At 42.9% G+C, this 12,162-nt stretch overlaps 1 protein-coding gene across 1 annotated transcript in view; it reads right to left on the bottom strand.

The window, feature by feature from the left end:
- LOC126199112 (myrosinase 1-like) overlaps window positions 1-12,162 on the bottom strand; it is a 225,047-nt gene that overhangs the window by 133,432 nt on the left and 79,453 nt on the right. Inside the window, exon 2 of the mRNA XM_049935868.1 lies at window positions 4,924-5,122. Coding sequence (XP_049791825.1) covers window positions 4,924-5,101 — 178 coding nt within the window. The 5' untranslated portion in view covers window positions 5,102-5,122. The remainder of the gene's footprint in view (window positions 1-4,923; window positions 5,123-12,162) is intronic.

Raw genomic sequence — 12,162 nt, 5'->3', positions numbered from 1 at the left:
AGTGTAAACTTATCAAACATTTCTACAAAATAAATTAAAAACGCTTTTCGTATATTGTAAGTTTACACTGTTTATTTTTCCACTCTTTCGCACATATCTTACGCGTTTGACTTACGAAAATCATAAGCTAACATCAAACTTTTTCATGACAAGAACATGCATTTTATCTCACTCAAGAGCAAAAATAAATCATGTATTACACTAAAGAGCTGAAGAAACTTGTGCACCTTCCTAATATCATGTAAGACCCCGCGAGCACGCAGAGTGCAGCAACACGAGGTGGCATGGACTCGACTAACGTCTGAAATAGTGCTGGTGGGAAGTGACACCATGAATCTGTTCGAGTTCAAGGGGGTGGAGAGCTCTTTTCAACAGCACGTTGCGAGGCATCACAGACATACACAATAATGTTTATGTCACGGGAGTTTGGTGACCCGCGGAAGTGTTTAAACGCAATAGTGTTCCTGGAGCCACTCTGTAGCGATTCTGGACGTGTGGGGTCACACATTGTCCTGCTGGAATTTTCCAAGTCCGTCGGGACGCACAATGGACATGAATGATTGCATTTGATCAGACAGGATGCTTACGTACGTGTCACCTATCAGAGTCGTATCTGACGTATCAGGGTCCCATACCACTGCAACTGCACACGCCCCACACCATTACATAACCTCCACCAGCCTGGACAGTCCCCTGCTGATGAGCAGGGTCCATAAATTCATGAGGTTGTCTCCATACCCGTATGCGTCCATCCGCTCGACACAATTTGAAACGGGACTCATCCGACCAGGCAATATATTTTCAGTCATCAACAGTCCAACGTCGGTGTTGACGGGCGCAGGCGAGGTGTAAGGCTTTGCCACACCTGCGTTAGGGTTGCACTTCTGTCACGTTGAACGATTCTCTTCAGTCGTCGTTGGCCCCGTTCTTGCAGGATCTGTTTTTCCAGCTGCAGCGATGTAGAAGATTTGATGTGTTATCGGATTCCTGATATCCCCACTTCATCACTTCCTCGGAGTTGCTGTGTGCGCCGACCACAACACCACGTTCAAACTCACTTAAATCTTGATAACCTGCTATTATAGTAGCAGTAACCGATCTAACAACTGCGCCAGACATTTGTCTTATGTAGACGTTGCCGACCGCAGCGCAGTTTCCTGCCTGTTTACATGTCCCTATTACACAAGCTGAGACACGTTATCAGTAAAAATCTGCTAATCTCCACATACTTTGCTTTTTTCCATTCACAACTGCAATACGGTGTAGTTCTTTGGGGTAACTCAGTGGGTTCAAGTACCATCTTCAAGTGACAGAAGAAAGCAGTCAGGTGCATTTTAGGACTAGCACCAAGACAAAGTTGCAAAAATCATTTTAAAGAACTAAAGATAATGTCACTACCTAGTATATACAATTATAATTGTTTAATATATGCTAAAGAGAACGTAAAGAACTTTAATTTAAGATCTGAAGTGCATGTTCATAATACTCGAAATAATAGTAACATAGACCTACCATACACAAGGCTGACATTAACACAAAAGAGCCATAAACACCTTAGCTTGAAGTTTTATAACAAACTCCGAAAGGCTGTGAGCGAACTACCGATGAATAACTTTAAGCAAACAACAGAAGTGTGGCCCAAATGTACGCCATATTACTCACTTGATGAGTTTCTAAACAGTGACTCAAAAGAGATGTGCTACATGAAACAAAAAACTGCCATATAAATTATACCTATATGTTTGTGACAGTAATGTGACAACAAAAACTTTTTAAAAATGGTGCAAATGGCTCTGAGCACTATTGGACCCAAAATTTGAGGTCATCAGTCCCTTAGAACTTAGAACTACTTAAACCTAACTAACCTAAGGACATCACACACATCCATGCCCGAGGAGGATTCGAACCTGCGACCGTAGCAGCCGCGCGGTACCGGTCTGAAGCACCTAGAACCGCTCGGCCACAACGGCCGGCTAAAGACTTTTTTACATGGATATGAAAGATGTACCATGAATAATCTTGATACTATTGTATATTTAACTGTTATGATTTATTATTATTATTACCATTGTGAATGAATAATTGTTGTATTATCCATATTACTGTAGCATGCATATCTGCTTGCCCTCCACAGGCACAATTATGTACAATAATAATTATTGCAATTTAAAAAAAACATGTATTGAACACACTGACGATGCCAATTGTATGGAAAACATACTGAATGGCAAATAAAGATTCTATTCTATTCCATTCTATTCTATTTAAATATGCATGCCTATATCAGTTTCTTTGGCGCTTCAGTGCAAGTCGATTTACACCGGATAATGGAAATATATCGTCTATTTAATAAAACACGAAAATTTGTTAGTGAAGGTGAAGAATTACCACAAGGAAATTTACAATGTGAAAGTACTGAGAGGGACAGATACCGGATCAGATCATTACATGATAAAAATTAAAATTAAATTAATCCCATTAGCAAAGAAAAAATCCCACCAGAAGAAGAAGAGAACCTATGACCCTCATAAACTGATACAAAATGAGGATTATGAAGCACAAACCATGGATATAAAAATAACAGATGATCTGGAAGAAATAATTCCCAAATTGAAACAAATAGCTGAACAAGTTGCCCCTATAAATCCAAGGAAAAAACACCAGTGGTGGAACGATGAATGTGATGAAGCAGTGTTGGATCGACACCAAGCCTGGTTAAGGCATCAAAATGAAAAAACAGAAAAATCATATTTGGAACTCACAAAACAAAGGAAGACAACACAAAAAATAATAAGGAGAGTTAAACGTCAGTACCAAAAAGATATACTTCTAATGATAGAAACAAATAGTGAAAAAACAAACTCAAGAGACTATTACAAAATATTTGGCAGACAATTACAAAGATATGATCCTCCAACATTAATGTTAAAAGATAAAGATAATAACCTAGCCCATAGCAATAGTAAAAATACAGAAATTCTAGCAGAAACATTTAACAAGTTACTAAATTGTGAAGATCCCCCAGAACTTCTTCAGATAAACACAGAAACCCCAATTAAAACACCAGCAGAAAATATAAATCCACCTACAATTAATGAGGTCTACAGAGCTTTGAAAGAACTCAAAAACTACAAAGCAAGTGGAGAAGATCAAACGTTTGCTGAACTTTGGAAATATGCAGCAGAACCAGTAAAGATATCATTACACCAATGCATATTAAAAATCTGGAATGAAGAGAAATTACCAGAAAATTGGACTACTGCTATAATACATCCATTACATAAGAAAGGGGAAAAATCAAATCCAGACAACTATAGAGGAATTTCCCTTTTGGACTGCACGTATAAGATCATGTCAAGAATACTATACAACCGCTGTAAAGATCAACTAGAACTGGAACTGGGAGAATATCAAGGAGGATTTAGATCCTGGAGAAGCTGCCCAGAACAGATAATCACCTTGAAGTTAGTTGTGGATGTCTACAAAAGAAGGCGAAAACAACTAGTCATAACCTTTGTAGATTTCAAAAAGGCATATGATTGCATCCATAGATCTTCAATGATGAAAATATTAAGGAATTTTGGACTTCATCCTAAATTAATAAAAATGATACAGTTAACCTTAACAAACACCAAATCCAAAGTAAAATTTAGAGGAGAAATATCTGAACCATTTACGATTAAAACAGGGTTGAGACAGGGAGATTGTTTATCACCATTGCTATTCAATTGTGCTCTTGAATATGTAATGAGAGAATGGTACAAGGAAAATCCTATGAATATTAAAATTGGAACTAAGAAAGATAAAATAAACCTAAATTGCTTGGGATTTGCTGATGACCTAGCATTACTAGCTAATAATATTCAGGAAGCCACGAAACAAATAACAAGCTTACAAAATATAGCACAAAAATTAGGACTCCAGATATCATTTGAAAAGACTGAAATAATGGTAACGGATCCACTTGTAATAGATCACATCACAGTGAATAATAGGGAAATTAAAATAGTGAAACAATTTAAATACCTGGGTGAAATTATAACACATAAATTGGTCGAGAAACCTGCATGGCGAGCAAGAACTAATAAAATGATAAAAGCTCAAAAACTAACATGGTCTACGTACAATAAAAAATGTCTATCAATTAAAACAAAATTAAAACATTACAAGACGGTGGTTCAACCAGAGGTTACATACGGAAGTGAAACTCTTTTTAAAGTCACCCAGAAAAACAGAATTGACAAAATTTTAAAAGTAGAGAGAAGAATTGCTAGAACATGCATAAATAAGAAATATCAAAAAGCTGGGCAATGGCGGATAGTTCCAAATGAAGTGGTATACAGAGAACTGGAGCCCATCACTGATACTATACGAAAGAAAAGGATCTCTTTTTGTGGTCACATTCTGAGGACACCAGAAACCAGATTATCAAGAAAAATTATTGAGAAACTCTGGAAATTGAAACAACAAGGAGGATGGCTTAAGGAAATAAGAGAGGATATGGAAGAACTGGAAATAACTCTGGATGATTTGCAGAACAAAACGCCAAATTTAAAGAAGTTGAGGGACACAGAAATAAGATTTAAACCAAAAATTGACAAACGACATACAATGAAAAGGGTATTTACAGATAAGGAACGACGAAAAGCATCGGAACGAATGAAGAGATACTGGGCCACTCGGAAGGGGAAAATACCAAAGAAGAGGACCAGAAATGATTGACTGAAGTGGTCCAATGAGGCCGTAAAAGCAGAAGAAGAAGAAGAAGAAGAAGAAGGTGTTTTTCAAGTCATACTTCAGGTGTACTTCCTTCAATACCTACATTTAGTATTTGTTTTAAGGTAGGGCTCTTACAGACACCTCACATTCATCCCAGAGTTAAACTAGAGTAGTTGCGGGCGGCTGCAGCGAGCGAGTACTGACCGTCAAGGTCCCAGGCTCCCTCGACCTGATATGCGGCGGTGGCGGCGCCGAAGATGAAGTCGTCCGGGAAGCGGTTGCGCGGCCTGTCCGCGCGCTGGCCGCGGCGCTGGGGGGCGTCCGCGTCCGCCTCCAGCACGTGGCCCTGCTGCGCGTGGTAGGCCGCCACACGGCTGTACATGGCGCGCGGCTGCAGCTACAGCTGGGAACACGCGGCACAGAGAGGCTTCCTTCAGAAGGGCAGTGCGGCAAGTGGGGAGGTTCCCGTCAGGAGGCGACCTTGTCCCCCCAGCGGGTAAGCTGGCGCTCAGCTGTGCGCATGGCAGCAACGACGCTCATATAAGATAACCTCCACCTGGTGATGAGTCACGCCACCTTCAGCAAGCGGCGCTGCTCTGAACGACAAACCTGTCGCGACTTGCATAACTCTCAGCAGCTGTGACGAGCATCCAGTCAACAGAGGCTGTGCTTGTGTTCCCTTCTGAGACTGGTTTGATGCAAAGTAGGGATTGGATTGGATTTTTTGGGCGAAGACACCAAACAGCGAGGTCATCGGTCTCATCGGATTAGGGAAGGACGGGGAAGGAAGTCGGCCGTGCCCTTTCAAAGGAACCATCCCGGCATTTGCATGGAGCGATTTAGGGAAATCACGGAAAACCTAAATTAGGATGGCCGGACGCGGGATTGAACCGTCGTCCTCCCGAATGCGAGTCCAGTGTGCTAACCACTGCGCCACCTCGTTCGGTGCAACGTAGGGTACTGGCGGAAGTGAAAGTGTGAGCGTAGCTCTGAAGCAGAATCTGGATACCGCAGTAAGCACAGCAGTAGCTTGAGAAAGGCACAGGTTCCGGCTTCGAGCTCACTGGCTTACATTGACAGTAAGTTTCATATCAGTGCAGACTCCACTGCAGAGTCAATGGCTCTTTTTGGTTTGATGTACGTCCACATTCTTGTCTGTAGTCCTCGATCTCCCTCCATAAGGTTACCCCCTTCTCTCTATTACCACACTGACTATTCCTTGATGCCTCAGTGTACAGAGTGGTCCACTGATAGTGACCGGGCCAAATATCTCACGAAATAAGCATCAAAATGGCTCTGAGCACTATGGAACTTAACTTCTGAGGTCATCAGTCCCCTAGAGCTTAGAACTACTTAAACCTAACTAACCTAAGGACATCACACACATCCATGACCAAGGCAGGATTCGAACCTGCAACCGTAGCGGTCGCGCGATTCCAGACTGTAGCGTTTAGAACCGCTCGGCCACCCCGGCCGGCCGAAATAAGCATCAAACGAAAAAACTACAAAGAACGAAACTTGTCTAGCTTGAAGGGGGAAAACACACGACGCTGTGGTTGGCCCGCTAGATGGCGCTGCCATAGATCAAACGGATATCAACTGCGTTTTTTTAATAGAAACCCCCATTTTTTATTATATATTCGTGTAATACGTAAATAAATTTGAATGTTTTAATTGGACCACGTTTTTCGCTTTGTGACAGATGGCGCTGTAATAGTCACAAACGTATAAGTACGTGGTATCATGTAACATTCCGTCAGTGCGGACGGTATTTGCTTCGTGATACATTACACGTGTTAAAATGGACCGTTTGCCAGTTGCGGAAAAGGTCGATATCGTGTTGATTTATGGCTGTTGTGATCAAAATGCCCAACGGGCATCATCCAAGTGTCCGGACCGTTCGCCGTATAGTTACATTATTTAAGAAAACAGGAAGTGTTCAGCCACATGTGAAACGTCAACCACGACCTAAAACAAATGATGATGCCCAGGTAGCTGTTTAGCTGTTGTCGCGGCTAATCCGCACATCAGTAGCAGACAAAATGCGCGAGAATCGGGAATCTCAAAAACGTCGGTGTTGAGAATGCTACATCAACATCGATTGCACCTGTATCATATTTCTATGCACCAGGAATTGCATGGCGACGACTCTGAACGTCGTGTACAGTTCTGCCACTGGGCACAAGAGAAATTACGGGACGATGACAGATTCTTTGCACGCGTTCTATTTAGCGACGAAGCGTCATTCACCAACAGCGGTAACTTAAATCGGCATAATATGCACTATTGGGCAACGGAAAATCCACGGTGGCTACGACAAGTGGAACATCTGCGACCTTGGCGGGTTAATTCATGGTGCGGCATTATGGGAGGAAGGATAATTGTCCACCATTTTCTCGATGGCAATCTAAATGGTGCAAGGTATGCTGATTTCCTACGTAATGTCCTACCGATGTTACTACAAGATGTTTCGCTGCATGACAGAATGGCGATGTACTTCCAACATGATGGATGTTCGGCACATAGCTCGCGTGCGGTTGAAGCGGCATTGAATAGCATATTTCATGACAGGTGAATTGGTCGTCGAAGCACCATACCATGGCCCGCACATTCACCGAAGCCGACGTCCCGGGATTTCTTTCTGTGGGGAAAGTTGAAGGATATTTGCTATCGTAATCCACCGACAACGCCTGACAATATGCGTCAGCGCATTGTCAATGCATGTGCGAACATTACGGAAGGCGAACTACTCGCTCTTGAGAGGAATGTCGTTACACGTATTACCAAATGCATTGAGGTTGACGGACATCTTCTTGAGCATTTATTGCATTAATGTGGTATTTACAGGTAATCACGCTGTAACAGATGCGTCCTCAAAAATGATAAGTTCACAAAGGTACATGCATCACATTGAAACAACCGAAATAAAATGTTCAAACGTACCAACGTTCTGTATTTTAATTTAAAAAACCTACCTGTTACCAACTGTTCGTCTAAAATTGTGAGCCATATATTTGTGACTATTACAGCGCCATCTATCACAAAGCGAAAAATGTGGTCCATCTAAAACATTCATATTTCTGTACGTACTACACGAATATGTAATAAAAAATGGGGGTTCCTATTTTAAAAAAGACGCAGTTGATATCCGTTTGACCTATGGCAGCGCTATCTAGCGGGCCAACCATAGCGCCATCTGGTTTCCCCCATCAAGCTAGACAAGTTTCGTTCTTTGTAGTTTTTTCGTTTGACGCTTATTTCGTGAGATATTTGGCCCGGTCACGATCAATGGACCACTCTGTATATACTATAAACTGATCCCTTCTTTTAGTCAAGTTGTGCCTTGAATTTCCTTACTTCTGACATTAGTTGAGTATGTATTCTATAGTTATCCAATCTACACACATAATCTTCAGTATATTCCAGTGGGACCACATTTCAAAAGCTACTATTAGCTACTCGCCTGAAATGTTTATAATCAACGTTTCACTTTCGATCAAGGCCACACGCCGAACAAACAATTTCATAAAATTATTCCTAACACTTAATTTTATATTCTATGTTAACAAATCTATCTTTTTATATTTTTCCCGCTATTTTCAGTAAATATTTCACATCCTGTCTACGTCTGTCTATCTATTTATCGCTTGAGCCTTGTCCCACAGTTACGCAGGGGCAGCCATCGGTAATCGGATTTGGCATGTTAATGTTTAAGGGGTGGCCGGATGCCCTTCCCGCCGCCACCCCGTACCCCCTGGGACGGAATTAGCGTACCCCAACTGTCTGCGTCGAGTTTAATCCATGGAATAGTGCGAAAGTGTTCAGAAGTCTGCGAGCCGTATAACTGAGGCGGAACATGGGGACCAGCACGGTATTCACCTAGCGGGATGTGGAAAACCGCCTAAAACCACATGCAGGCTGGCCGGCACATCGGCCCTCGTCGTTAATCCGCCGGGCAGATTCGATCCGGGGCCGGCGCGCATACCCGAGTCCAGGAAGCAGCGCGTTAGCGCTCTCGGCTACCCTGATTGGACTGTCCTCTCTACATCTGTCATTGTCAGTTATTTTGTTGACCACTTCGTAATCTAATTCCCTCAGCATTAGCTGACAATCTTATATCCTCTTTCAAGGCACTCTACATTCCTTTCAACTGATCTTCCACTTACATTTTCATCTCTGGTAGGATTGAAACGTCATCATCAAGCCTTCAAGCTTTTACTTTCTCTCCCAAAACTTTATGTCCCTGTCCAAATTTCTTCTTAGTTTCCTCAGTATACACTTGGGATAGGCTATATCTCTCCCTCCTCAACCACTTCTTCTTCTTTATGTCTTTAGTCATCTAAAAACGGGTATTCCAGTCATCACTACCAAAAGACCCCTCCAAATCCTCCCACAAATTAACCCTGTAGAACATACACATTACTGTGCTTTTCATGTATTACTCTGTTGTTCTACTAAGATCAGTTAGCAAATCACAGATCAGATAAAACTGATTTTTATTGTAAGCGGTTGAAAACATTAAGGAGTTAATGCTCTGTCTTTGGTATTATCCAGAGATCACGGTGTCACACCAAAGTCGGCAGCACATATCGATACCACAGACGTTAGCGAGATCTCTCAGCAGTCTGCTACGACCTACGGGAAGTGCTCCTGAAGGCCACACCTAGCCCTCAGCATAGCAGCGCCCTCGCATCAAAAAAATCAAATGGCTCTGAGCACTATGGGACTTAACATCTGAGGTCATCAGTCCCCTAGACTTAGAACTACTTAAACCTAACTAACCTAAGGACATCACACACATCCATGCCCGAGGCAGGATTCTATGCTGCGACCATAGCAGCAGCTCCGTTCCGGACTGAAGAGCCTAGAACCGCAGAGCCACAACGGCCGGCTACCCTCGCATCAGGTATCAATACAGAGCTGAACATGGAAGCGATCTGTTCCCAGTTTGTGGCGTCAGCTACAGCAGCTAATATCATAGTACAGAACAGTGACAGTTGTTAAGGTTTTTGATGGAAAGTACTTTCGTAAATACAGCGTTTTGTACATAATGAGAACAGTTTGTTAATAGGTCCATCAAGTGATTCTTTAATAGTCAATGACAGTCGTAAATTTTTCAACAATCCTATGGCAAAGAAGCGTGTCAAGTAAAACTTTTATTCATTTACAGGGTGTTTCAAAAATGACCGGTATATTTGAAACGGCAATAAAAACTAAACGAGCAGCGATAGAAATACACCGTTTGTTGCAATATGCTTGGGACAACAGTACATTTTCAGGCGGACAAACTTTCGAAATTACAGTAGTTACAATCTTCAACAACAGATGGCGCTGCAAGTGATGTGAAAGATATAGAAGACAACGCAGTCTGTGGGTGCGCCATTCTGTACGTCGTCTTTCTGCTGTAAGCGTGTGCTGTTCACAACGTGCAAGTGTGCTGTAGACAACATGGTTTATTCCTTAGAAGAGAGGATTTTTCTGGTGTTGGAATTCCACCGCCTAGAACACAGTGTTGTTGCAACAAGACGAAGTTTTCAACGGAGGTTTAATGTAACCAAAGGACCGAAAAGCGATACAATAAAGGATCTGTTTGAAAAATTTCAACGGACTGGGAACGTGACGGATGAACGTGCTGGAAAGGTAGGGCGACCGTGTACGGCAACCACAGAGGGCAACGCGCAGCTAGTGCAGCAGGTGATCCAACAGCGGCCTCGGGTTTCCGTTCGCCGTGTTGCAGCTGCGGTCCAAATGACGCCAACGTCCACGTATCGTCTCATGCGCCAGAGTTTACACCTCTATCCATACAAAATTCAAACGCCGCAACCCCTCAGCGCCGCTACCATTGCTGCACTAGACACATTCGCTAACGATATAGTGCACAGGATTGATGACGGCGATATGCATGTGGGCAGCATTTGGTTTACTGACGATGCTTATTTTTACCTGGACGGCTTCGTCAATAAACAGAACTGACGCATATGGGGAACCGAAAAGCCCCATGTTGCAGTCCCATCGTCCCTGCATCCTCAAAAAGTACTGGTCTGGGCCGCCATGTCTTCCAAAGGAATCATTGGCCCATTTTTCAGATCCGAAACGATTACTGCATCACGCTATCTGGACATTCTTCGAGAATTTGAGACGGTACAAACTGCCTTAGACGACACTGCGAACACCTCGTGGTTTATGCAAGATGGTGCCCGGCCACATCGCACGGCCGACGTCTTTAATTTCCTGAATGAATATTTCGATGATCGTGTGATTGCTTTGGGCTATCCGAAACATACAGGAGGCGGCGTGGATTGGCCTCCCTATTCGCCAGACATGAACCCCTGTGACTTCTTTCTGTGGGGACACTTGAAAGACCAGGTGTACCGCCAGAATCCAGAAACAATTGAACAGCTGAAGCAGTACATCTCATCTGCATGTGAAGCCATTCCGCCAGACACGTTGTCAAAGGTTTCGGGTAATTTCATTCAGAGGCTACGCCATATTATTGCTACGCATGGTGGTTATGTGGAAAATATCGTACTATAGAGTTTCCCAGACCGCAGCGCCATCTGTTGTTGAAAATTGTAACTACTGTAATTTCGAAAGTTTGTCTGCCTGAAAATGTACTGTTGTCCCAAGCATATTGCAACAAACGGTGTATTTCTATCGCTGCTCGTTTAGTTTTTATTGCCGTTTCAAATATACCGGTCATTTTTGAAACACCCTGTATGTAATAAAGTTAACTCATATTTCACGTGTTTTAGTTTGATAAGCCTTCTCCCAGAGCAATCAAAGAACCCCAGTTATGGCTGGACAAAAGTAGGTTCGTCTAACGACAAGACTGTCAAGTGAGTACTGGTATTCCGAGATTTTTTAAGAGACCTTTGCCTGATCTGCAGTTACTTTACACAAGATTGTTACTGCTGAGTCTGCCGATCTAGGCAGCATACCGGGCTACAAGTTTCCTCCACAGAACTCGATCAGTTACCAGGTTTTCAGTTTCCGTCGATTCATCGAAGATCCTTTGCAAAAGTTCATTTCCAGGCTTTACGATGTCTCCCTCTGCTTCCGCATCCATAACATTGATTATTTGGAGATTCTTCCACCTTTCATGCGTAAAACATGCCACACAAGTTACAGTCTCCTTTCAGCATCGACTTTTTGCAGGCTGCGTAGACGACTTTTTGTAGGCACTTCACCATCTGAAACATGGCCGCGATAGCCGATCTTCAAAATTCGCCTCAAGCATCATTGGCGAAAAAACACTGAGCTTATGTGCCGATTTTGCTGACATTTTCCATGGTTTACACGCCTATACGGCCATGGCTAGCGGTCGAGCGGTTCCAGACGGTAGCGCCTAGAACCGCTCGGTCACCACGGCCGGCAGTACAGTAGGTTTGTGGTCATAGTTACAGAGTCCAGTTGTCATCTGGGACCCATTCGTTGGAAGAAAAC

The sequence above is a fragment of the Schistocerca nitens genome, chromosome 8 (genome assembly GCF_023898315.1).
Source record: "Schistocerca nitens isolate TAMUIC-IGC-003100 chromosome 8, iqSchNite1.1, whole genome shotgun sequence".
Lineage (NCBI taxonomy): Eukaryota > Metazoa > Arthropoda > Insecta > Orthoptera > Acrididae > Schistocerca > Schistocerca nitens.
This window is presented reverse-complemented; position numbering and strand designations above follow the sequence as displayed.